The sequence below is a fragment of the Anguilla rostrata genome, chromosome 1 (assembly GCF_018555375.3).
Source record: "Anguilla rostrata isolate EN2019 chromosome 1, ASM1855537v3, whole genome shotgun sequence".
NCBI lineage: Eukaryota > Metazoa > Chordata > Actinopteri > Anguilliformes > Anguillidae > Anguilla > Anguilla rostrata.
Genome location: NC_057933.1, coordinates 67746372 through 67774138, shown reverse-complemented (window position 1 = coordinate 67774138; position 27767 = coordinate 67746372). Strand labels below are relative to the sequence as shown.

The following is a 27767-nucleotide window of genomic DNA, read 5'->3' as shown; positions in this document are numbered from 1 at the left end:
CATGTCCCCTACAGAGGACAAAAATGAATTGCCAGGTCTTAGGAGGGTCTTTGGAGAATACAGATACATTTGGTAGGTATAAATTGTACATTTTGCTGCTGTCATGCAAGATCAAAAGTGAAATAGTTTGAAGGACTTTACAGCTACCATGTAAGATGGTATAAATTGCGTACTTTCAAATTAATTGTGAGTTCAATGGGCAAACATGCACACAAAATATTATGTATCAGTTCAAAGTAAGGTGTCAACAGTGATTCCATAACGTAAATCCACTAGATACGTATTCTTGCAGTTTATAGCCAACGTCATCAATGATCAATTGACATCTTCATCCATAGTCCATGAATCAAAATTAGTGTCAATAACCCGCGACTACTCGTTGCATTCACTCCTTTTTACGTTAAATCGGTTTAATCACAACTAACGCAGGAAAGTAAAAGTAGAAATAACACTTTCTAATTTCATACAATTGTTTATTTAAAATGGGGAAATCCTCTATTTCCATAAGACCTCTGGAAAATAAGAACAATACAGCGCTAAAATGTGTGTGTTCTGTTTATACAGGCACTGTTGAACAGCTATAACAACAATTCCCATGATGAAAATAGGTCCTTGCTATACAACAAGAAGTTGAACGGCCTGCACATAGCTAACGTCTGCTTGATAGATAGCTTACGAATGTAATATGTGAGATAACTTGTGAGCTGCTGTGCATTGTGGCTAGTTGTGATTAAACAATGACATAGAAACTGTAATCCATCGAATTCGCAGTCGCTGGACACTTAGGTACTGCACACCGTAGCTGAAAATTTAGATTTGATACTGCAAAACACGCCCCATCTTGGATCTGTACGTCGAGCAAAGAACCAAAATGGCGTCCAAAGCGCTTTAGTTTCGTGAGTTGTATCGTTTTTTAAGACCTACAGGCATTTGATGCAGACATCCCAGGCCTGTCACTTGTCCAAGTTGCAAAGAGAGAAACTCGGGAGTAGTGTGGGGGATTGTATGTTTCTCCAAATGGGGGTGGAAAACTGGAGATAGAAAAATTTCAAACTCCACCCGACTATTGAAGAGGTAAGAGACGTTGTGATTTTGTTTTGGACAGTAGTTGTGAGTGGGTTAGTTACCATTTACATTAGCTTGTGAGCTAGCTATAGAATTGCGTGTCAGTCCGTCAACCAAAAGGAGACGAGATGAAGAGTCAACGATATCTAAGAGCGCAACAAAGTAGATAGCAAGCAACTAGCTTGGTAACGTTAGTTCAACAGAAGTTTGGCAGTAGATGAGAATAACTGCAGGTTTTAATTATAATTTTACTATACACTTGCATCGAACTTGTAAGATGTTCATATAGTAACCATGCACTAAATGTTTTTAGATGATCCCGTGTTTGATGAGTTTGTCAGCAAGCTAGCTATCTATCGGACCACTAGTAATCTGTAACCAACTAGATCAGAAAAATACTTCGTTTACTCTAGGGAACACCAAACTCACAACTCATCGGGTATGATATAGCCAGTTGAGTTGGCTGTCCAGTTAAGTTCTGGCAGAAAAAAAACGAATATTGGATAGACTGCACAGCTAACTAGACTAAGTACCTAACGACGTTACATATTGACGACAAGCAGAACAACTGACTTCTACAACGACGGTAGACATTCTAGTTAGCTAGCTAGCAAGCTAACAATAGCCGGACAGCCAGATTGATGGCACAAGTTCTGTCTTCAGTATGCGATAGCTTGCTTGTGAGGGTGTTAGCCCATGTCTGAAATTCCAGAGGGAAACCCTTTGCAAGAAGTCTTGCTAAGTAGCCACTGATACTGTGTGGCATCACATTCAGCCCGGGATTTTGGAATAACTAGATAACAAGCGAATGTCGTTTTTGTGGACTCAGTCTCATTGCTTACTTGTCATTCATATAGCCTACTACATCACCGGCTAGCATGCTTACCCGGCAACAGCCAGATTTGATTTGTATGATAATAAACAGATATAACTTACCTCGTTTTGTTAGATAAATTAGCTTATCACTTCGCCAAAAGTTACACTGCTTGTGTATCTATCCAATTGGATAGCAGCATTTTGTGTCATATTGCAACCAAAGCTATCTGTACTTAAAACGAGTCTTATTGTCAACGCTAATCTAAGTTCCCAGCTAGATAGTTAACAAACCATTGTCACGAACGTTAGGTAAGGTAACATTAGCTAGTTAGCTAGCCTTAACAGTGTTCAAAATGGGACCTTAACCTTGTGGCTGGAAGACTTATGTTGTCAGTTCTTTGTCATACAGCTAATTAAGTGAGGTCATATTTTTCCTCGGTGAATAAGCGACCCCCATCTTAGTCGTTACAAGATTATTGAAACTATGACAGTTCAGCTATACCACATGAGATTTATTTGTTTGTTTTATTATTTATGCAGCTTATACCGATCAGTTTCCTCTCCAAAACGGGGACTACGTTCAACACATTGCCTGTCACCTTTGTGGTCTTATCAAAGTATATTTCCGATTTTCATTTATATTTTTAAAATACGTGGTTATTGAGAAACTTGTTTGTACCATAATGAGTTGCAGCCCACCACAGCGACACTGGACCATTTCTGTTCATTGTGTTTGTCGGGTTAATTTCATTATTAAGGGATGGAAAGCAACCCTGATCATGTTCTGTGTAACACTGCACCAGTGCATTGTTCCTCAAGGGATTGTTGGAGCCATTATCTAGCACGATAGCACGGTCATCTTTCAGTATCAGGTACAGAGTGGCCCCTGGGATATGCCCTCTCAAGGGAAGAGTCATTCACAGTCAGAGGGGTGACTGGCATTCGGTTTTGTGGAGGATAGGCAGTGGCATTTCATTTTAGATCCATTGCTTAAAACGTTTAATTTGTTCATATTGGTTTTGAAGGTGTGTAATGCATGACACTGCCCAAAAAATTGAGACTTGGTGCACAGGAGGGTATGGTGTCGTGGGTCCACCAATTTGGCTGTCCTCTCAGCCTTCATTTACTTACCTTATCACAATATGAGCTTTCGGTGACCTTTGTTTGAAGGAGTTTGCTTCTTGATGCTGTTTCCTCTGAGAATGAATAATTGTGTGCTGTGATTGGTTGCTAGGGTGGTGCTCAGTGCGAGGAGATGGGTTGGTCTGGACAGGGGCACGGTTGCCATTACTCCAATGGTGGCTCTTGAAGTGATCTTGGCATCCACTGCCAGAAGACACGTTAACACACACAAGCTTTCAGAAAGCTGACCTGTGTCAGCTTCTTCACCGTGTTACACTTCACCTGTTCAAGTCTCCTCTTACCCTCTCCACTGGTCCAGATGTGAAGTGCTTTGTTTAGTTGCCTTTTGTGTAGTGAAGCAGCAGAAGTGCTGAGGAAAGGGGACTGGAGCACATCTGATCACATGTCCCTGGTATTTCATCTCTGTCTGAGCTGTGAGCTGAGCTCATGTTGCTGTTCTGTGGCTCTGTGTGCTTATGTGGCAGTGAAGTGTTTTGAGAAGCTGCAGCTCACCTTTGATCTTGTGAACTGTGTATAGGCTTGGGTAGGGCCTCTTATTTAGTTCAGTGTTGCGAATAGAACGTGTACCGTGTGCCGCATGTTGCGAAACAAATCAAAGCTGACGTTAAAAAGATTGCCGCAGACTTATTTTAGTGTGTTTACAGGCTGGGACACATCTCAGTTCTGAGCAGCTAGATACCCAGTGAGAGCAGTTAGATAAGGGAGATGGTGAGTATATATGGAGCAGCTGTGTTTCCTCTGGCGGGAGGTTATCTGTGCCCTGACTCGTTGGCCAGGCAGCAGTTGGGAGGGAAGAAGGGACACAGTTCACAGGGAATGGTCGCCGTCTCGGCCTGATCGAGTGAAGGATGCAGAACTCTGTGGCCTTTAATCAGTGTGCATTCTGGGAGTTTGTGGTGTTCTTCAGTGAAGGTGGAAATCCACTTTTCCATTTGTGGCTGAATTTTCATTAGAGGTAATGGAGTGCACCTTGGACTGCTTGTGTGGGGGGGGGAGGGGGGGAACCCCCAGGCTGATTAATTTAGAATCTTTTTTTAAATAACATTGTGTTATTCTCACATTGTATGTTTTTTTTAAACTCATATTGACAGAATTCTCATGTTCTAGATATTAAAAGCTACTCTCAAATGCACACAATAACATGGCCATATTTTACTGGACCGAATCAGGTTCTTTATTACTGTTCAACTGTTCAAATTTTGTGTATATTGGTAGAGTGATTTAAGCACAGTTGACCTTGCATTGAAACAGCTGCGGCTCTACAATGTCAGGTACAGGTTGGTGACATCCATTTAGCATGCAGTATACCTATTTAAAGTATCGCATATGCAGTGTAGTTCTGCAGTCTGTCAGGCTAGCGTGCATCTGCAGTGAAACAAGCAACGATGCTAAGCTGTGGGTCGAAGGCAGACGTGTAAACTTATGCAGATTTAGCAATAAAAGGCTTAGAGCTGTTCTGTTAGAACTGTGATCCTAAAAATGAGGCCAAAAATGAAGCTGTGATCATTAAAACTAGATCATGCTGGCTGGGCAGGATGTAGGGATAGCTGGGGTCGTTCTGCATCATTAGTCTTCAGCACAGGAGCCTCTTCTCTGTTTGATCTGAAGCTGTGTTCCCCTGTGATAGAGGGGATCTGGCATTTCATGTTCTCACATAGGAACTCTATCTGTATTAGATCTGAAGCTGTGATTTTATGGTAAAGGGGATCATTCTGCATTGTGGCATTAAGCACCGGGGCCCATCCTCTGTGGGATCTGAAGCTGTGGTCTTATGCTGAAGGGGATCATTCTGCATTGTGGCATTAAGCACCAAGGCCCATCCTCTATGGGATCTGAAGCTGTGGTCTTATGGTAAAGGGGATCATTCTGCATTGTGGCATTAAGCACAGAGGCCCATCCTCTATGGGATCTGAAGCTGTGATTTTATGGTAAAGGGGATCATTCTGCATTGTGGCATTAAGCACTGGGGCCCATCCTCTGTGGGATCTGAAGCTGTGGTGTGATGATAAAAGGGGATCATTCTGCATTGTGGCATTAAGCACAGAGGCCCATCCTCTGTGGGATCTGAAGCTGTGGGTCCTGCAGTGCTGTTCTGCACATGTGCGACCGCGCTGCATGCAGGCCTCTGCTTCTGTAACAGAACCTGTCTCACCACTTCTCACCTTGATGGGCCCCACTGGAGAGAGAGATGCCATACTATTGGGTTCTATTTCTGGTGTTAAATGTAGGGCCTTGCATCACTGAGCAGCCCCACCTGACAGAGAGAAAGTGAAGCTACTGTGTGACTAATAAGGGGCAGAAATGCTGTTTCCAATCAGGCAAGCATAGAAGAAGGTTAATAAGAACAGATGTGTCCTGTGATTTCATTTTTTTAACACAGCAAGAAGTTGCTAGTGCTATTACTAATGACTGGGGCAGGGATGCCCGCTTTCACACACTCACACACTCACACACACACACACACACACACACACACACACACACACACACACACAAGGAGAAATGTGGCCACATTGTCCTGTGAATTTCAGAACCAAATCAGAACTGGACGGAGTGTGGCACAGTGGGTAAGGAACTGCGCTTGTAACCGAAAGGTCGCAGGTTCGATTCCCGGGTAAGGACACTGCCGTTGTACCCTTGAGCAAGGTACTTAACCTGCATTGCTTCAGTATATATCCTGCTGTATAAATGGATACAATGTAAAAGTGCTATGTAAAAAGTTGTGTAAGTTGCTCTGGATAAGAGCGTCTGCTAAATGCCTGTAATGTAATGTAATGTAACTGCACTGCAATTTTTATTATCGGCCTATATATTCTATATTTAGAAATCTGCTTGTATTCTGTCACTAGGAAATCAGTGTTATCACTCAAATCCTTAGCCACAGGATTGGTACCTCCTCTCATACTCAGTAGTAAATTCCAATGGTAAGTCATAGGCTACATTTCCAGCCATATGTTTTTATTTAGTTGAGATTATGAATGTATAGCAATGGGTGAGTCGTTTGGCTGCAAGCATTTGAAAGTTTTATCACAGTACAGTAAATGTATTTACACAAATTGCTATTTGAATAGCAATTCAAATTATTTGCTTCACTCTAATAATACTGCAGGGCAGTAATTCTGAATTGCTATTTGAATAGCCCTTTTTGGAAATAATTTTACAGTTTCCTGAGGTAATGAAAAATAATTACTATTTTGATGAGAAATTTTAAAGTAGTTTAAAAGAGAAAATATTGGAAATTTCCCACTTGTTGTTATTCTAGCAACCAAATGCGATTTGGGTTGCCTGAATATTTTTCACTTTTGCAGTGTAGCTGAATTTGTGTGGGTGGTTTTTTTTTTCCACAATAAATACATTTTTCATATTCAGGCTCAAGTCAAGCTGTTTTTCAGTCAGATGATATGATGCTTTTTCTGTCACAGAATTTTATTTCCATTGACATTCCATTGTTCTTTCAGTTCATCAGTTACAGTTTATCATCCTGCAGTCTATCTGTATCAGACTCAACATGTTCAGATTGTTTATACGTTTGCTTTTTTAATGCACTTTAATGCGTGGGCTCCGTCTCAGGCGAGTGCAGCTGCAGGATGTAGGCCTGTTCTGGGCTGTGCTCTTGCTGGGTAGCTAGCAGCTGCATATGCGCTATATGTGTAAAAATGAGTGAAAGTAAGAAGGTGTTGCCTGCATGCAGAAACTTGCTCAATGTCACGAGTAATGAAAAGTGACAAACAAAGAAACGCACGTAGATCCCTGTCAGTGTGTCCCAATGCATGCCTTTCATGTGCTCCAGGTTTTAAATCTCTGTAAGGGGTCTTGTTGCTCATGTTTTAATAGGTTCTGTTTTTAGGGGAGTACTGTATAGTTTCAGTTGAATTCTTCCTGTTCTCGTAAAGCCAGTGATTACTGGAAAGTTGGTCTTAAACAAACATCACAAGGACCCCTGTCTGTTGGCTCTGCTCCATACAGTGGACATGGAAGCACGCTGCATGTGCAGTGGCGTGATAATCTACTCAGGGAGATTACAGCTGCATTCCACAGCAGGGGATCACTGGGGTACAGCGATGCAGGAGCTCACACGGACACTCAGACACGCGCGCACACACACGCACACACACACACACACACACTTCTGTCCTGGGTCGCTGGCACGTGTGGTCCGTGCTTATGGCGCAGAAGCCGTGCTCAGACGAGTCACGCTCCAGTGGTCCTCTAAGACACGCTCTGCCCTGAGACACTGCTCTTTTGTGGGTCAGGAAGGCTTGCAGAAGACGTGTCCCTCTGATCCTCGCTGTAACCTCCCCCAAAGCACCGGTTATCAAACGGCACATTTTGTTGTTGCAGACATAATCGCTGCTTGGGTAATTGATATGATTTGAGGCTGAATAGCTTTTCATTCTTCTTTGAAAGTACTTTTGTCTTGAAGCAGTACTTTTTTTATGCCGAAGAATCATTTGGACAGTAAATGATTTAACTATGGGGTTCTGGAATCCTGTATAAAGATGATGAGAGACCAAGCGAAGCTTTGTTTTATAACAGTCAAGATGGGTCATCCATAACTTTGCGGGAGGACGTTGTAGATGTTGCAGAAACAGGCTTACCGGTTTAACTCATCTTGCTATGTCTTGTGACATGCGTCTCAGACAAATGACCATTCAAAATGTTTTCCGAAATAAACAAAGAGCGTTTATGGAGTGGATTGTAGAATATTTGGACCTCCGATTGGGATTTTATCGTTCGTAAAATTCAAACTAAAGTTAATTCTGAAAACTACAATGGACGCTCTCTGTTTTTGGCATGCAGGAGTCTTGACCGCAAGCATTCACCCGTGTCCAAACTGCGATCACACGTAGCAAGGTTCATTCATAGGTTATGTAATGTTTTTCAGCCTGCGCGTGTACCGGGTAGTTTTCCACTACATCTGGACGAGCAGTCTTGCTTTTCAGATCTTCTGTAGCGTTTGCAGCTGTGTGTAGCTGCACATGTGTAACTGGGTATCATATTCAGGTTTTTGTGCTGTGGTTTGGAGGTTTGGAATGTTGTCGAAATGAGTGAGTCCGCGCGTGCTCTGACTGTTTGACTCCTCCTCTTCCTCGCAGTGGCCATGGGTGACACGGACGTGGAGCTCCCGGCTCCTCAGGCGGAGGAAGTTGAGCAGAGCCCCTGCACCTCCTCCTCCTCGGCCTCCCCCAGCCACCTCCTCCAGCCGGCCAGCGACGACAGCCCACGAGGCCCCAGCCCGCCACTGGGCATCATTTCGGAGGGCGCGGGCGAGGTGGGTGTGGTCATCGACCCCGAGGTGGCCAAGAAGGCCTGCCAGGAGGTCCTGCAGAAGGTCAAGCTCCTCCAGGGCGAGAGCGAGAGTGAGGGCGCGGCCGCGACGGGCGGGGCCGAGCAGGGGCTGGTCAACGGGAGCGTCCACCCGGAGCCGGCCGAGGGCGGGGTCACCAAGCCCCCCAAGATCCGGGAGGAGCCGGAGGAGCCGCTCCCCTGCACGGTGAAGGGCGCCCGGCGCCGCCAGAAGAACAACTCCTCCAAGCAGTCCTGGCTCCTGCGGCTCTTCGAGTCCAAGCTCTTCGACGTCTCCATGGCGATCTCCTACCTGTACAACTCCAAGGAGCCGGGCGTGCAGGCCTACATCGGCAACCGGCTCTTCAGCTTCCGCTACGAGGACGTGGACTTCTACCTGCCGCAGCTGCTCAACATGTACATCCACATGGACGAGGACGTGGGCGACGCCATCAAGCCGTACGTGGTGCACCGCTGCCGGCAGAGCATCAGCTTCTCGCTGCAGTGCGCCTGGCTGCTGGGGGCCTACTCGTCCGACATGCACATCTCCACCCAGCGCCACTCGCGCGGCACCAAGCTGCGCAAGCTCATCCTGTCCGACGAGCTCAAGCCGGCCAGCCAGCGGCTGCGGCGGGAGCTGCCGCCCTGCCCGCCGCCCGTGCTCAGCCACGCCCTCCCCGAGCACGGCCTCTCGCCCTCCAAGCGCACGCACCAGCGCTCCAAGTCGGACGCCACCGTCAGCATCAGCCTCAGCAGCAACCTCAAGAGGACGGCCAGCAACCCCAAGGTGGAGAGCAGCCAGGACGAGGTGAGCGCCGCCCCCTCGGGCCCCTGGCCCCGCCCCCGGGCTCCGCCCACAGACCATAGCATCTGCCCCAGGCAGGGCTTCACAGTACACCACAAGCCAGGATTAGGTCACCGTCAAATACTGCTGGTCTGTTTCCGTATATCTCTCATTCCTGTGCTCGACCCTGCAGTTCACTTCTGCATGTACAGTGGGGAGCGAGGATCACTCAAGCCTGGGTTTACTGGCTGTAGCTGCCAGGTCATTTTTGCAGGATATTTTTGCAGATTGTAGTTGTTCCAAAGCCACTGTACTTCTCAGTTGTGCACTATCACGGTCTCTTACCCAAGGGCCTTTTTTGGACTGTTTTGCGAAGTGCATTTTCCTTTGTTGGTTTGTTTCTCGTTAAATTATTTGTCTCGCACCTCATCTCTTTGTGATGACTTAACATCATCTTTATCCGGCTTGTGTTAGTGTTGCATTACCGTCGTCCTTCACGCAGCTGTGAATTATCACGGTGAAAATTAGTTTGTGAAGCTGAGTGCGTTCTATTTTAATGCGTGTAGTCATTATCACTAATGAGGGTGTGTTTGTGCTCATAAGCGCGTTGTGAGGACCTGTACTGCACTTAGCGCTTAGCGCTGTCCTCGGGCGGGTCCTCTCTGTGCTCATCTAAGTGGGTCACACACATGTGGCAGAAACTTCAGGCCTGACACCCGGGGAGGGTGCGAGGGTGGGCGATAAATACCAGCGTGCCTGAGTACAGCCAGGCACGAGGGCGTCTTTGCTGGGTCACTCTGCAGCTGGGGTCAAGGGTCAATGGAATGTTGGTGTCTGCTCTCAGACAAGGTCTCTGGAGGATGCGTGTGTGTGTGTTGTGTGTGTGCGTGCTTGTGTGTGGGGGTGGGGGGCAAATGTCATCTGTCATAAATCATTATATCGCCGCCCCCCCCCCTTCCCCTCCCAAAAAATGTGTACCGAATCCATGGGTCTCGCCGGGCGCACACAAACCCACGCGGCACAATGGCGGCTTTGTGAGGGTGAGAGGCTGGTGCTGCTCTGAGGTGCTCACACACTCCCCGCTCAGGCATGCGCTACGCTGCGCTCTGCTCTCCTCACACACGTCAGAGAACACGCAGCCGTCCTGTCTTATTATAGCTGAGCTCAAATCGTTCATGTACGCTTGGGTTGCCTTTATCATTTTTCCAGTGACATCATCAGAGTTGTTACCTGGGCGTGGCAGCATGTGCCCGCCTCCCTGAGCATGTGGGCGTGTCTGCGTCTGCCCGCCTCCCTGAGCATGTGGGCGTGTCTGCGTCTGCCCGCCTCCCTGAGCATGTGGGCGTGTCTGCGTGTGCCCGTCTCCTCAGCGCGTGGGCGTGTCTGCGTCTACCCGCCTCCCTGAGCACATGGGCGTGTCTGCGTGTGCCAGCCTCCCTGAGCACATGGGCGTGTCTGCGTGTGCCAGCCTCCCTGAGCACATGGGCGTGTCTGGGTCCCGCCTCCTGAGCACCGGGCGGTCTGGCTGCCCGCCTCCCTGACAGCGGCTGTCTGCGTCTGCCCGCTCCTGAGCCATGCGTGTCTCGGTGCCGCCTCCTGAGCAGAGCTGCTTTATTAGGCCGCCTCCCTCACAGGGCTCGTCCTCATTTCTGCCGTTCCCCGGAGGCTGACGTGAAATCCTGAAGACGTGGTGGTCACAGAGAGGAGTGTGTGAGCTCGCCTCCTACTCCTCCTCCTCCTCCTCCCCCACCTCCTCCTCCTCATCTCGTGCTGTCATGCGCTGGCTCACTGCCTGGTCTGTCTCCTTCTCTCTATCTCTCTGTCTCCCTCTTATTCTTCCCTTCCTGTCGTCTCCGACCCTGCTGTCTCTCCCCTCCCTTTCCCACCTTTCATCTCTCCACTGCAATCTCTCTCTTTCGCCCCCATCTCTCTCTTATCTCTCTCTGCCTTTAATCCCTGCATCTTTATCACTTTTTATCAGTATCCTGCTGCTCTCCCGTGCCGAACCCCCCGGATCTGGGTCCGTCGGTGTGAAGGGCGGTGCGATTGCCAGGTGTTGTATCGGCCGAGCCTGTCCGGCCTCCGGGCGGCTGGCTCTGCTGTGCCGTGTGCAGTCACCTGGAACGGCTGCAGGGGGTTGTGCGGCTCAGTGCGGCGCGACTCTGTAAAGGACACCTGCCCCATCCCTCCCTCTGGGGGACATCAGGGGCAGGCGCATGTAACCGGAGCTGCCCCTGCAGCGCCCTCCTACCAGGGCATTAGCCGTGAATGTAACTGATCTAACACCAGCAAAGTAGCCCCTTTGCTAACATTTATGTGGCCGCACTGGGACACAAGTGACTCACAGGCTTGAGTACCATTTTTAGTGTACATGTACTGGAGCTGGGGACCAAATATGCTTAACGTGTATGAGTATAGCAAAAAACCCAGAAGGTCCTGTCATTAGGTGTTAAGATATCCACGTGCGTGGTTGGGGTGGAGCTGTGATTGTGGACTTCGCTTGGTGAGATTTGGGATTTGGTGAGTTTTGGGAGTCTCACTCGGCTGCTATATTTGTCATTGAGCAAACTCTTGCAGTAGAGCTGTAGCTGTCACTCCCTTGTGAGGGGGCTAAACGGTGCCTGAGGAATCCTGCAGATTCGTCCTGTACCTACACAGCAGTGAGCAGCCCACAGCGTGCCCAGACTGCTCCTGTGCAGCAGACTGGCTGGGTGCAGTGCTGAAGTTGGCAGAAACAGCCCTGAGCCCAGGTTGTGGCATCTGTCGCCACCTGCTGCTCCCCACAACCGCCACCCGACCCCGCCCATCATCTGAGCCACATCATGGACTGCATTTATATAGCGCTTTTATCCATCATAAACTCTGTAAAACTGACTGTCACCAGTCGGCACCAGAGGAGGATGGGTTTCCCCCTTGAGCCTGGTTCCTTCCGAGGTTTCTTCCCATCTGCCACAGGAAGTTTTTCATTGCCACTGTTGCCTTAAGCTGCTCCGGTGGGGGTTTAGGCTGGGGTTGTCTAAAGCGTATTGTGACAACTGCTGTAAAATACGCTATACAAATAAAATTTGATTGATTGATTGATTGAGGTTCTCTCCTGTGCACTGGAATAGGGAATAGGACGGTGATGCTACATTCCACGGATGCCGAACGCTCCGCCAATCCCATTGCAGTACGTGAGGGAATCTGCGGTTTCCTGACATCACGGCGATGCCTGGCGCTGATGTGTGACAAAACGCAGGGAGATTAGAGGCTCTTCCAGCGCGGGGCATGGCCGTGACATCAGAGCGCGGCGCTCTCAGTAATCCCCTGCTTTTCTCCCTCCAGGAAGGTCTCACCCCATCTGTTCATCTCTGTGCTCTTTCCCCCCGTCTTTCAGAAGAGTCATACCCACCCCCTCCCCACCTCTTTGTGATATCGCCCATACGCTGGCCCCGTCACCAGGGTAACCGTTTCCCGGGATTCGCTTGGGCCATACGCAGGGGCCTGTTGTTTGTGAAAGGAGCGGTTTGAAGTTTATGACTACCCCGGTTTTTTAGTGCCTGCCATTCATAGATCAGTGGACGCTGTGATGTCCGATGGCCTTTCATTCGCACGCAGTGGCTTCTGTTCACTTGACTGGAGATAACTCGATGTGGACCTGTATTCCTCTACTGGGATTTGCTGAAGCCATGTCACCTTGAAATGGTGAAATTTGATCTGTGTTTGGTGGGTGTAACTGAATACACTGTCGGTGACAAGGAGTTATCATCTATTAGACTTGGAAAACACACAGATAGATGAACCCAACACACACACACATGCACGTGTGTCTATGTACTGCAAGGTCTTAAAGACGTGTTGTTTGAAGGGACAGAAGAAATTCCCCTCACACACTGAAGTCAGGGTGTGTTAAAACTGCCAGTAATGCAACAGAGTGTGTTTTTTCTCACCTCTCAGTATGGAAAATCCCCCCAGCAGTGTGGAGAGAAGCTTCTTAATCACTGTGAAAAAGAGCAGCGTGGGCTGTACCATGGTGTCTGATGAGGAGGGGGGGGGGGTGATTGTCCAGTGCAGTGTCTCTGAAGTTTTAACTTAACACCCCTCTCTACCCGTATTGATCTCGGTCTGTCTGCAGTGGCACCTGCTCCAGCAGGCCCACGACTCTAATGCAAATGCGCTCTTTATAAATACGCTGCTGTGACGTCTGCACATCCCTGCTCACACGTCTCAGTTCTGCTTTCTTCTGCTACGCTGTCCTCTCCTCCATCCATTCTTTCTCACTCACTGTTTCTTTTCTCCCGGTTGCCCACTCACTGTCCTTCACTCCTTCATTTCTGTCTGCTTTCCTCCTGGCTGTGTCCTCTCAGTCATTCTCTCCTGCCTGTCCTCTCTTCTTTCTTTGCACCTCTCCATTCTCCATCTCTCCGGTTGTGCCCTGGTGGTGACTCTCTCTCTCCTGCCCTCGCCCGGAGCGTGTCCTGACCTGTGACCTGGGTCATGTGGGTGTGTTTATCCCCGGTTAGCCCCGCCCCTGGAGCAGGAGCCAGGTTCCCTGCTGTCACATGCGCCTCTGTGTCTCTGCCCACTTCCTGCGCCCGTCCTAAATCTCCAGAGCACCACGTCTTTAGTTTCAGGCAATTCAGATTTGATTTCATTTAACTGAATTTGCTGTGTGAAAACAAATGGGATTAACAATGCTTTGTGAATTCTTGCGACGGTTCACCATAACGATAGCCTTTCAGAAGTCAAGCGAACTGTTGCTGAGGTTTCAGATGGGATAAGTGTAGCCTGACAATTTTGCACATTTCCTTGCAAGCTTTAGGCTAGTAGTTTGTGAATGGCCACATTTCTCACAATTAATTGTGGAAATAAATTATTGAAATGTTTAAATAAGCAACATTTTTCTCTCTGTACTGCATTTCTCTCTTTTGCACGCACAGTGTTAACACAACAGTGTTAAAACTACACGTTGCTCTCTGGAAAAATGAGGCAGTGGGGACAGGAAATAATGGATCACTGTCCGTCTTACAAAGTACTGCTGTCACTGCAATGTGAATCGCATCCTGGACAATTGCACGCACATGCCCATTGCGCTGTGGCTCACTGAACTCATACACAGAAGTCAGTGAGCCAATCAGACCATGACAGCAGGACTAAGGATTAGAGCTCTCAACCCCCCCCCCCCCCGATTCTGCTACAGCCACAGGCCCAAAAGCTCCACATGACCAGTGAAGCAGCCCCAGACAGCGCTGCCTCTGCACTAACGAGGATCACTGGCTTTTCTGACTAATTAATAACACCAGGCCTCCTAAGCACCAGTTGAAGTCATCGGGGTGAAAGTCCTGGCATTGTAAGGAACCATAAAGCAGCCCTTTATGGCCCTTTGTCTCACACAATGCAATAAGTAACAGTGGAAAAATATTCCACTTTGACCTTTGGCCCTGAGTGACGGTTTTAGAATGGAAAAGGCAGTAAGTTGCTTTCATATGTGATTAAAGACCCTGTAAGCATTTGCAAAGGGGTCAGAGTCCTTAATAACGTAATGGAATGTGTAATGACCGAATGGCATGTCTTATCGATGTAACTGCTCCACGTGAGCGCGGTTGCGTTTAGTCCTAACCCTAACCCTGTGATTTCTCACTGGATTGTAGTGTCCGTGGGACAGGTGCCTCACCTTCCCCAAATGTATCTAGTTCATGTTGCCATTGGAAAAGGCGGGGATTTGTGATCGCAATTACCAACTCAGCATGTCCGGCAATTTACAGCCATTCCCAGCTAGGGCACTGCCATTGTGCCCTTGAGCAAGGGACTTAACCTGCATTGCTTCAGTATATATCCAGCTGTATAAATGATTGCTTCAGTATATATCCAGCTGTATAAATGATTGCTTCAGTACATATCCAGCTGTATAACTATTGCTTCAGTATATATCCAGCTGTATAAATGATTGCTTCAGTATATATCCAGCTGTATAAATGATTGCTTCAGTATATATCCAGCTGTATAAATGATTGCTTCAGTGTATAAATGATTGCTTCAGTATATATCCAGCTGTATAAATGATTGCTTCAGTACATATCCATCTGTATAAATGGATACTGTGTAAAAAAAAAAATTACAAGCTCCCTGTAAATCACTCTGGATTACTGAGAGTTTGCTAAATGCCTGTAACGTAGCGCAATGTAGGCTAATGTAATGTAACACTCAGATTGGATTTAGGAATGGAAGCTCCGTGTCCTTAATACAGCCGGCGATAATGGACTGGCCGCCTGCTCTTAATTTGTGAAGCGCGGCGGGCGATTCAGCGGTCACCAGTGCGCTCCCTCTTTGTGGCCACCTGCTGCTGCGATCTGGGGGGGGGGGAGGGCGGGGGGCGTGGGCCTGGAGGGGTGGTTAGAGCGGGAGTACCGCTCCGTTCGGCTGTACCTGCGCCCGTTTACAGTGACGGGACATCCCGGCGTTCCCCTGTCACCAAATCCCCGCTGCGGGGTCAAGCCGGGCCCTGCTGCTGCTCCTGGGATTAGGCAGGGGATTTGGGCAGGGATGAGTGACGCAGCGATCCGCGCTGTCCGTTTGTCTGTCTGTCCCTCTGTCTCTGCAGGGCAGTCTGATTCACCGGGCTTGTCCCTATCTCAAAAGCAAGCAGCACGAATACTTCACTTCAAACGTGTTTATTTAGTGTAACGTTACATGCTTAGTACTGAATTTCCCCGTTTTATTAGCTGCTGCTCCTAGCCGCCCTATGTGTACCTGGTAATAACTTCTGACCACTCCCACTGTGTATGGATAAACAAACCTGCCATACACTCTGGATGACTGCCAGCATGTAAGACCGATGTTCCCAAGAGGAAGTGCTGTATATATGGCTGGAGGTTAGAATGTGTAACACTCGTAACCTGGCGGCTATTATTATCCAGGCCTACTTATCATCCATGACATTAAGTTGTTTACATTTTTGGAGGAACATTGATGTGAAACCTGCTCTCAGCTGCTGACTGATTTACTGTCCCTTCCTGGAGTCAAGAGCACGAACCGTGGTGATAACATTCTGACTTCTATTTGAGCTGAATTCCAGCATTCTCAGGAATAAAAGGAAAAACTTTAAAAACGTATGTTCAGGCGCGCACGAATCCGTCTCTTCCCCAGAATGCGTTTTAAAATGTCGGTCAGGAAAGCGGTTCCCCGCGTGCTGTCGAGGCCGCGTGCTGTCGGACGGCGTGACGTGCAGGAGCTGCTGCGAAAGGCCGTTTCCTCAGATTGTGTAACGCGAGCGAGTGTCACGCGGAAAAGCTGGGAAATGGAACCTCTGCTCTTCTCTAGCGGCTCGGCGGCCAGCGGACGCCAGGGCGCGTTTCCTCTGAGCGTGGGCTAACGCGCCGCGGGCTCGGCCCCTGCCCGCTGGCGATCCCGCTTGGGCCAGAGTGGTCACCATTGTCTTGTTTTTGTCTTGCCCTCCCCCTCTCCCCATGCTGTAACCCTCTCCTTTCCCAGGGCTTGAGCTCCAGCACTGAGAGCCTTGACCTAAAGCCTGGTACAGTAAGTCCACTGCCTCCTTATCGTCCTGGTGCTGTGGATTGTGGGATGTTGGCTGACTCCGCTGGCGTGCTCTACCGATATTCTGTGTAGATTTGTGTGGAGAAAATTCACTGGCTAAATCACGTGACCATGGAATGAAAATATGAAAACGTGCATCACAAGTTGCAAAGTAGCATTTTTCTCCAACTGTGATCAGCACTTAGATTGGTTAGGTTGTCCATTGAACATATCAGATAGTACAGCTGTTATCTACATAAGATCTCATTTGAGATCTAAATGTAGAGCAGACAAGGAGCATTTTTGGAAAGGACTTGTACTTCTTAACTACACTTCTCAGTAATGCATTATATTTACATGCTATGTAAATGCTATGTGCCATTTTTCTTATTTTATGTCTATTTCAATTGGTTTTTACATTTATTAGTTATGAGATCTACTTAGCTTTTCATTTTGTGGTCAATTGATTTTGCCATGAATTCCACTCCATGCTTTAGATCTGCCTCAGGTAAAACATTTATTAATGTCTGACTTATCAAATTCAACCTGGTTCATTATTTGCAACATATTCCAACATCAATCTTTGGATGATAAAAATTTAATATAAGGCTCTATTGGGTGCAACTTGTGACTTACAGATGAGTCAATGTTTTGACTGAGTCAGGGGCAAATCTCTTTCATTTTCCAGAATAATTGGACATTCACCTCAAGTTTGTAGCAGAAGAGAATTTCTGCAGCGTACTGCACAACACCAAGCTTGAGATCTGGTATCTCGGGTAGCGCGGTTTTTTGCTTCAAACTTGAGGTCAGTGGGAGAGCAGAGCTCTAATTGGGTCTGTGGTAATTGGGTGTGGCCATCTCCAGGCCTGTGGCCTTTCCATTGGCTGATACAGAAAAATGATGTCATGTGTTGGGTTTGGTTCCAGCTGGACTGCTTGGGTGAACCTCAGCTGGATTCTCAGTGATTGGATCAGTGTCTTCGGTTGGTAGGCTTCTGCACAGCTGTTTATTCATGCAGGAACTGAACTATGTACTCTGATTACACGGTCACTGCATTGCATGAAGATATGACAAATTAAAGTATGAGCTTCCCGATGATGCCACATAATATTTTTATTTGTGAAAGGAGTAAATTTGGCGGAGTAATTGGTTTTTCAATTTTTGTGCACCGTATGGGGATCATAGGTTCCCGTGAAGCACCTTTTAGTCATTTTGTTAAGAAACGCTGCTGAATGTAGTTTAGTAGTTTAAGTGAGTGCTGATGCATTTGGTTCTGTCGTGCAAAAACAGATGGAAAAATGAAGCTGGTGATGCTGTATGGTGGAGCAGTTGTTCCCCAGGCCTTTTACATTAGTCTTGCGCATGATTCGTAGGTGGTTTATCTTTTGGTGCGAAAGGCATGTTTTTTGTTGCTTGAGGAATCTGCACCTTGAATGTGCGATTTATCAAAATTAAATCACACATTTCCTCAAGCACCTTCTGATTGCAGGTTTTTTCGTCTATGCTGGAAGTTAAAGTCTAGTTGTTTTTTTTCTTTGTTTTTAACAAAATTGTGGAACATCCTCCATTGATTTCAACAGTAAACAGAGAATGGAGGGTGTAGGCCACAAATCATGTGAGTGAGCGTGTTTGTATTGCCGCCTGTGAGCTCGTGTGATAAATTGATCCTGGAGTGGCTCCTTGCTGGGAAGGCAAGGTTTTGTTGAGGAGGGGGAAAAGTCCACCTCAAAGGGCTGTGACTATGGCCACCGTTTCCATGGCGTTGCGGGGGAGTGGCCGAGATAAACGCCACGGCAGGGTGTCACAAGGGGGCCGCCTTCAGATTTCGGTGTGATGACAGCTTTCGAGTCCTGTGAGAATGGTTAGATGTGAACTGAGCCAACTGCGTGTTTGACTGACTGCTTACATCTGTCATTCAGACATTCAAATGGCAGGTTTCTACATCTCTTAATTTCTCTCATTTTAATTCAGAAAAATGAAGGATTTTCTTCTGTTCTGGGGTCAGCTGTAACCCAAAAGACTAAATATCACTGTATCTTTTAGACTTTTATCAATTGTGGCGATTAACACTCGATTTATTGAATTTGGATAAAGCTTTTTAAAACTGTTCCAACATGTTCTGTTACTGCATCTGAGGTGATTTAGTTCAGTTCTGTATATCTTCAATTCCTGATTCAGTCCTCTCTAGAGTATTCGTCATAATTGATGCTTGTGTTGTGGAACATTCTGGAGATTACCTGTGAATCTTTTTTTTTCCTTTTGGGTGAAATTATTGGCAGTGGTGTTAATAAAGTTTGTGTTTTTGTTTTGCCACCACATTTTTCTTCTGGGGAGAAAAAGGCCTGTATCCTTATTGCCCCCTGGTGTTCATTCTTTGGTATTGCGCACACTGCTAACACTTAATCTTTTGATTTTTGTCAGCAGGAATAGTTCATTTTCCTTCCAGACTTAAAGGTCATGTTCTATGGTCTCACATTGGCACAGCTGTGTTTCAGGAGGCTACTTTGTTTGACCTATTTTGTTGAACTTCCTTTTTGTGCCAGTGAGTGAGTAACTGAGATTTCACCACAAGCTGCTATTCCGTGGGTACGAGGAGAAGACTTGAGAGGCCGAATGTTGTCGTCAGGCGGCTGTGATGCAGGCGTAAACGGTCTGTTCTCCCCCGTCTGTGGTAACGCCGTTTCCCTGTGGCGCTCTGGCGTTAATGCCGTGGTTTTCATTCTCCTGCGAAGCGCAGCGCTGAGGAGCAGAGGGGACCAATGAAAGCGTGAATGACACACAGAAATCCTTTCTTTGGAAAAACACTGGTTTTCTCATCTCATTCTCACCTTATAACTGAGTGTCTTTGTTCTCCTCCTTTCCCTCCACCCCTCCCCTTCCCTGCGCGCTTGCCCAGCCTGTGCGCCTGACGCCCCAGCGGGAGTTCATTAAGTCCCTGATGGGCATCGGCAAGCGGCTGGCCACGCTGCCCACCAAGGAGCAGAAGACCCAGCGGCTCATCTCCGAGCTCTCGCTGCTCAACCACAAGCTGCCCGCCCGCGTCTGGCTGCCCACCGCCGCCTTCGACCACCACGTGGTGCGCGTGCCCCACACCCAGGCCGTGGTGCTCAACTCCAAAGACAAGGTGGGGGAGGGCCCGTGCCCTGGTCTGCATGTGATTGGTCCTACAACGTGTGATGTAAAAACAGGAACGAAGGGAATAAAAATGCTATTGGAATAAAATGAGGCCCTGAAATATGCAATAGTCACTTTGTTTGCCCAGCAGTAGCCATCCCATTATAGAGAGGTTTTTGGGAGAGTGCGTTATTTAAATTGTAAATGTTATTTACATTACATTACATTACAGGCATTTAGCAGACGCTCTTATCCAGAGCGACGTACAACAAGTGCATTAGTTCAAGGTGCAGAGGTGCAAAAGAAACACACTAGAGTGAAGTAAAGATCGTAGTGCCAGAAGTGACCACATAGATCAGGACTCCAACCCTGTAGAGTAACCTGTTCAGTAAACAAACAATCAATCCTGCCAAGTACAAACTAGCACTGAAATCACATTTGCCTAATCAGAATCAGACAAAAACAATCCTGCCAAATAAAAACTAACGTGATTGTATTAGCCTAACTAGGTACATTGAGCTAAACTATAGGCTAGGGAGGGGTGGGGAGAGGTGCAGCCTGAAGAGATGGGTCTTTAGTCTGCGTTTGAAGTTGGGCTTAATCATTTAGGTCACACTAGCTGTTATGTTCTGAACATTAACTAAATAAATAATCGGAGTGATTGCTTATTGAATGAACAGAAGTCTTATCTAAAATATCATAGAAAATCTTTATTGACCTTTTAATGCCCACTTTTTCATTTATTTATTTTCTATCATCATAGCAAGTTTGCGTTTGAGGTTGTAATAGGTGAAAGTCTCCCTTCGCCCTGTTTGAGGTCCTTTGTGTGACTGGCTGCGCTGTGTGTTCCCTCCCAGGCACCGTACCTGATCTACGTGGAGGTGCTGGAGTGTGAGAACTTCGAGACGTCCAACGTGCCGGTGCGAATCCCCGAGACGCGCATCCGCAGCACGCGCTCGGTGGAGAACCTTCCGGACTGCGGCATCACGGCCGAGCAGCGGGCCAGCAGCTTCTCCACCGTGCCCAACTACGACAACGACGACGAGGCCTGGTCCGTCGACGACATCGGCGAGCTGCAGGTGGAGGTGCGCTCCTTCCTCCTGTTGCCTGGGAAACAAGGACTGCCTGTCAACATGTGCAAACCAATGTTTTTTATTTCACCAGTATCATACTTATGATGAGTTCGTATTAAAAAAGGTCACTGGCTAAAATTGTTTGAAAAGAGAAAGGTCTAGTGCCTTTACACATTACAGTTTAGCCAGGACTAGGCCCTGACTGCCATGGTTCCTTGTGAAATACAACATGTGCAAGTTATACCTTGGCATTACTTCGTACTAAGCAAAGAGCAAATCAGTGAATTGCTTTTGAGAGCCTTCAAAGCTGTGAGTTGATTGTTGTGTTTCAGATTCAATGGACAGTCACTTATGCTATTCAAGAACTGAAATCCATTCTAGGCTTTAGGCGTCAAAGTATCATAGGGTATCAACTGACTAAACAAGTTATACAAGCTGGAACTCTCAGAACTCTCAGAGCTACACCCCTTTTTTTAAGATGGTGAATGGTTCATTCCAAATTGTAGCTCATTGGAGAGGGATGGCAAAGCCCCTGCTGCTGTGGGGCATTTTGACTTTCTTTGCACTTTTGTTCGTGGAATAATTAAATTCCTTTCCCCCGGATTTCTTGGTGTTCTTTTCTCACAAGTCTGTTCACCCCCATAATGCAGTGAGTCTTCTGGAGCAGTCCCCGGTGCTCAGTGCAGGACGTGTGTGTGTGTGTGTGTGTATGTATGTGTGTGTTGAGGCCCCCGTAGTGACTGTTCTCTGATTTCCCGCTCGCCCTCACTGTGCTTCCAGCTCCCAGAGATCCACACCAACAGCTGTGACAACATCTCCCAGTTCTCTGTGGACAGCATCACCAGCCAGGAGAGCAAGGAGCCCGTGTTCATCGCCGCGGGAGACATCAGGTACAGCGGCCAGCGCTTCTGGAGCCGAGGCACGCTACGCCTCAGTGTGTGGGGGAATGACATCACAGGAGCGGGGCATCACAAGGGCGGCTCATTTTAATGTTAAATACGCGCCACTTTCGATCCTGATTTTTGGAACCACGGAACATTTGCATTTCCACATTTGTACACATATAAACTTAGAATACCTGGACAAATTTGGAAACCTTTTCTTTGGTTTGGTTTTGGTGCAGTGCTAAGTTTGGATTGATTGAATTTTGATGTATGAATCATATATTTTTTTATGCTTGTGTGTGTGTGTGTGCACGTGTGTATGTGTGTGTGCGTGCATGTTTGTGTCTCCAGGCGGCGTCTGTCGGAGCAGTTGGCTCACACCCCCACCACATTTAAGAGGGACCCGGAGGACCCCTCAGCTGTGGCCCTCAAGGAGCCCTGGCAGGAGAAAGTCGGGTGAGTGACATCACACTGCAGAACTCTAACATCATGATGTCATTCTTACTGTAGTGAAGCAGTGGTGAGTAAATGCCTTCACACTGCTCTCACAGACGGATAAGGGAGGGCTCCCCCTACGGCCACCTCCCCAACTGGCGTCTGCTCTCAGTCATTGTCAAGTGTGGAGACGACCTTCGGCAGGAGCTGCTGGCCTCCCAAGTGCTCAAACAGCTGCAGGTAATGTCACCATGGCGATCGCCCTCCCATACCACCCATAGAAGCTGCCTCACTTAACTGAAGTAACAGTGATAATCAGATAGGTATATCTGCTCATTACAGATTTTCAGTCTTAGTAACATAAAATGCATTCGTTTAATTGGCCCTTCTCCATAATTTCTATATTCAGTTAGGGACTTTTAGGTATTTGTGTGAGTATTGGAGTGAAAGTGGGTGGATCTCAGATTTGCGAAGGAGACGTCCAGAAAGAACAGAACAAGAATGAGAATGAGGCCAACTATAAATTACCAATTATTTGTGACCACCTTTTCACTAACATATACATCACGTGCCTGTATGCGTGATAATATATGGATATATTTATGAACAGCAAACAATCTGATAGTGTATATTTATGATAGTCCGTTCTTTAAAATTCTTTATAGTCTGTTACTTCAAGGACCTGTTGTAAAGATTGTGTTAATTTTATGGTGAGCTGATTGTTGGATACAACCACACCTCTAATTATAAATACCTGTTTTCCAAGCCTGAAACATACACTGACTGTGGCTTGACGAACGTGTTTGTGTCACTTGCTCACTCCACTATTAAAATGCATTAAGCATAGGAGATGCAGACACCAACCCCTATGACTACACACTCAGGGTAAAGCATTGCTGTCGGAACTATGTCCCCTATCACTAAATAAAATTGCAGTCGTCTAAATTGGCAGTTACATCATACTCTAATGAAACTTCTGAGGTACTGTGACACTCACTATTTCTCCAGTAGGGATGGGTGAATCTGTGCTCTCTCTTCCCGCGCAGTCGATCTGGGAGCAGGAGCGGGTTCCCCTGTGGATCAAGCCCTACAAGATCCTGGTGATCTCGTCGGACAGCGGCATGATCGAGCCGGTGGTCAACGCCGTGTCCATCCACCAGGTGAAGAAGCAGAGCCAGCTGTCGCTGCTCGACTACTTCCTGCAGGACCACGGCAACTACACCACCGAGGCCTTCCTGACCGCCCAGCGCAACTTCGTCCGGAGCTGCGCCGGCTACTGCCTGGTCTGCTACCTGCTGCAGGTGAAGGACAGGTGAGGCCACGCCCGCTCTCTCAGCGCCTGTGGAGTAATTCATCTCTTACACACCGGCATGAGTGCAGAGGTCAGAGATCAACTGCAATCTTTTGCTAGAATCAGATAAATTCTATACACTGCTTGTTGTGTCGATGTCAATGGGAGTTGGTTAGAATGCTGTTTTTCTACCAACATCCTTCCTGTTTCTCCCTGTTAATGCTCACTTCCTCATTTCTTCCCTCTTGCCCTCCTTTCCGATTTCAACACATCTCTTCCTCTCTCCGCCCCTTTGGCCCCTCACCCTCTCTGCTCCTGCTGCGTCACGCGGGCACGCATCTCTCCTCCTCCCCCCTCGATCCCCCTGTTCTTTCGCTCCGTCTCTCTGCAGGCACAACGGGAACATCCTGCTGGATGCCGAGGGCCACATCATCCACATCGACTTCGGCTTCATCCTGTCCAGCTCCCCCCGCAACCTGGGCTTCGAGACCTCGGCTTTCAAACTCACCAGCGAGTTTGTGGATGTGAGTCCAGGCACAGGCTGCCGGTTCTGCAGCGCAGACTACCATATTAATTGCCAGAGCACAAGACTTGTGTGGTAATATACACTGTACCATTTAAAATCGGATTTCCATAGTCAGAAGGCGAAAGTCTTAATTGTTGAAATTAAGACCTTAATAGGCCTTAATAAGCCATTGTTTTAATGTCTGTAGGCCCATTTATTTAATCAATGTATAATGTCCGTATAATGTCAATGCAATTTCTTTTTACTCTTATGTTTACATTAATATTGTTTTGTGTGTCTCTCTCTCTCAGGTAATGGGTGGCCAGGATGGAGACATGTTTAACTACTACAAGATGCTGATGCTGCAGGGCCTGATTGCTGCACGGAAGCACCATGAGAAGGTGGTCCAGATCGTGGAGATCATGCAGCAAGGTAGCCCTGCCTGTGGGGTTCATGCGTCACACAAACTCATGAGCACTAGAGATGCCTCCTTCTGAGCTCCCAGCACATGCACAGCGCTCCTGGCTGGGCTAGTTAAACTGAACGAGCTGGAATGGGAATGTGTTGGACAGCAGTCTGAAGGGCAGGGAAGGGCTTTATGTAGCTGCAGACAAGCTAAGGCCAGGTTTATGCTGATGTTCAGGTTTTTTGTGAAAAACAAATTCCCTTTGTGTCAACAAAGGAGTCTGAATCATTCAGCGACAGCATCCCTCTTATTTATCTTTCCTTTATCAGCAGCATTCATTTCTCTTCTCCCAGTCCATGTTTATCCATGCCGGCCTTTCTTTTGAACTGCTGGCTTGTCTGGGTTTGTTTTCCCACAGTTCAGGAGCACGTGCTGCGTATCTTTAGTGGCACAGGCCAATAGGCTGCCGCGTCGTGGCGCCCTTTGTAACTTTTCACCCCCCCCGCAGGCTCCCAGCTGCCCTGCTTCCACGGCTCCAGCACCATCCGGAACCTGAAGGAGCGCTTCCACATGAACCTGACCGAGGAGCAGCTGCAGGTTCTCGTGGAGCAGATGGTGGACGGGTCCATGCGCTCCATCACCACCAAGCTGTACGATGGCTTCCAGTACCTCACCAATGGCATCATGTGAACAACGCGCGCACACACACGTGCACACGCACGGGCGTGCCGGTCAGAACTTGTGTACAAAGACTGAGGGAGGCTGGAGAAGCACACAACTTCGCACACGACTGCGCTTCTCCCGTTGCTGCCTTGTGTGTCTCATCTCTACCTGTGGACCGAGAAAGTTGGGCTACCAAACCCTGGGTTTATCCCCTAATAGACAAAGGTCTGCGCAGTTCTTGTGCGTTTCCTCCCACTGTGTTGATCCTGAGCCCCGCCTCCTCACAGTAACCCCTCCCATGTTTTTGGGATTTCATTTTTTTCACCTCAAGGCTAAGGACTCCATTTCTCATACCCCTATTTTTTAATTGGCCTTTGAGCAACGTGTCCGTTGTCACGGACCACTGAGGTCTTCAGTTTTACTCTGACCCTCCCACTGCCCATGTTCCCTTTCACCTGCGCAGCGCCCTGCCTCTGTTGAGTCTTTCTCATGGTATTTCTTCTTTGGGTATAGGCCATGCAGCAACCCTGCAGGTGTGAAAGGGTGGTCCACATCAATCCTAGGGAAGTTTAAAGGTGTCAATCAAAGCGTCACTTCACTGCAGTGGATCCGAGTCGAAACCATGGTGATATGAGAAGACTGTGGGAAATCGGGGTACAAGCCATGTGGGGCCACAGGACCATGTGGGGCCCAGCTTCTCCTTGTCCAGGGTCCAGTATTCACAAGTGTGATCAGAGGGGTGCAGATGTATCAGTGCAGGCTTCATCCAGAGTCACTCTGCCCTGACAATTCCAGTCCAATTCGGTGTGAGTCTTTTTTTTCCCCCACTGAATTCTGCAGTATTGTTAAAGTGTTTCAGCAGCAGTGTTTCAGAGTCTTACTTTAATTAGTAGGAACCGCTAGGTCTAATGCTATTCATTGGTAACACAGTGGAGTAGGGCTTTGGGGGTTTGACATGGGGATGAGAAAGCGGGAACTATTTATTCTTTTCCCTTACAAAGCGCTACAGAATAAATAGAACACTTACAGGCATCCTATTGCATAATAGGTATGATGCAACTTACTGTTACATTTCTCGTTAGTCCCCTTGCAAAGCCTCATAAAATAATTAAAACACTTGCAGGCATCCTATTGCTTAATAACTGTAAGTATAATTTATAGTTTGTTGTAGAACTTTTAAAGGAAATGTGTTTTTTAAGGTATTGGAAGCACAAGAGTCATCCCTAGAATAATCCCTATATCCCCTTTTAGATAGACATGTTAGTGGTCAGATTTTTTTCTTTTCAGATAATGTACCACATCATTTTTTATTTTTTATTTTTTTTTGTGTTTCAGGTACGTTAACATCTGCATTAATGTTCGCATTCATAGCAACTCCCTGTTTATGAAGTGTAGAACTGCGAGAGTGAAAATCTCCACTAATTTCTAGGTTTCAGCCAAAGATCAGTGCTCTCCGTGTTTGGTAGCTTATGGACTGTGAAGGTTCCACCACTGCCTACCACCAGGCCTGGATTCTATATCTACTGAGGCTTTGAGTTTTGCTCTGGTTTAGTGCTCCTACATTTCCTCCTAGAAATGCATACAATGTTGGAGATGGTTTAATGAAAACAGTGATGATTAAACACACATACTCTATAACAGGGGCCTTCAAGACCAAGAGGGACCTGGTTGCACTGTTGGGTGCTCTGAGCCACATTAAATTTCACTGAGAAACAAGCAGGTAGCTTGGTTCTCTGAAAGGATAATAAAATATGTTCCCCTTTTCTTGTGTACATAACCCTGGAAGAGGCACGTTGTCTGTAAAAGCGAGTGGACATGAAAACAAGTGAGGAGGTTGATCACTTTAAGCTGAACTGTTGGATGGGAAGGCCCAAGTGGGAACATTGTGTAAGGCTGAAGTTCTTTACACTTGTATGGTGACAGACTAGCACAGATGTCCTTGCCCCCCCCCCCCATAACCGATCAGGCCTCACCCTTAAATGTATAAACCAACTCATACAAAAAACACATATAAACATATTGGCGGCAACTTTAGCAAATGCAGTCTTTTTGGCAATTAAACCACTAACGAAGAACGGCAGTGAAGATACTGGAGAACAAATAAAGCAACTGTTGCATCTGATCATTTGTGCCCTTGATGCAATGTAAATTCCCCTTGAACTTCGGGGTGGGGGTGGGGGGGGGGGGCTAGCCAAGAATGAAAAAATCTGCAAAAATCAAATGTCCTCGAGCTGTACAGGTGTTGTTCTTACTTGTGTTCCTTTCAGTTTTTTACATGTATCCTCAGTCAGGATTAAACTATTTTCTCTTAAGTACTATTTAAGTGTTTGTGATGCAAGGTGATGAGCAGGTTTCTGTTCTTCAAGAACACTGACTGATTTCTGGTGGCTCGGTTGTTCATTTGTTTCTAATATGATGCCACACCACTGTTGTGGTTACCTGAATTTGTTTCACATTAATATTACACATCCCAGCAGAGACTTGGAACATTGAACAGGATTGGGAGAGAGAAGCCAGTCAGCAGCAGGGCTTTCCTGTTCTTGAACTAAAAAAAAAAAAAAAAAACCCTCTGCCAGTTCCCATTTCCTTTAATTGCCATATAATGGACCAGCTCCCTTGATCATGTGAATGACCTCGCTTAACTCGTTTATGTATTTTTGTATAATAAATGTACTTGTTTCACTATAGCTTTGCTAATCGTGTAACCGTGCACACAATACACAAATGTAGCCTAAATTGCTTGTGCAATTTCCTATGTGGAACCCTGGAAATTTAAAGTTATTTGGGGGA

The 27767-nt window shown here is 47.2% G+C and overlaps 1 protein-coding gene across 2 annotated transcripts; it reads left to right on the top strand.

Moving 5' to 3' along the window:
- The first annotated feature begins 614 nt into the window (after window positions 1-614).
- Window positions 615-27664, top strand: pi4kb (phosphatidylinositol 4-kinase, catalytic, beta). Of its 2 annotated transcripts, XM_064352082.1 has the most exons (12): window positions 615-1074; window positions 8121-9118; window positions 16565-16609; window positions 19503-19730; window positions 20578-20805; window positions 21574-21683; window positions 22029-22133; window positions 22229-22352; window positions 23159-23424; window positions 23795-23927; window positions 24220-24340; window positions 24823-27664. In XM_064352082.1, the coding sequence occupies exons 2-12, from the start codon at window positions 8126-8128 to the stop codon at window positions 25002-25004; spliced, it is 2535 nt and encodes an 844-aa protein (XP_064208152.1). In that variant the 5' UTR covers window positions 615-1074; window positions 8121-8125; the 3' UTR covers window positions 25005-27664. The 2 variants fall into 2 exon arrangements, with proteins under 2 accessions (XP_064208152.1, XP_064208163.1); XM_064352093.1 differs by lacking the exon at window positions 16565-16609.
- Window positions 27665-27767: the final 103 nt, after the last annotated feature.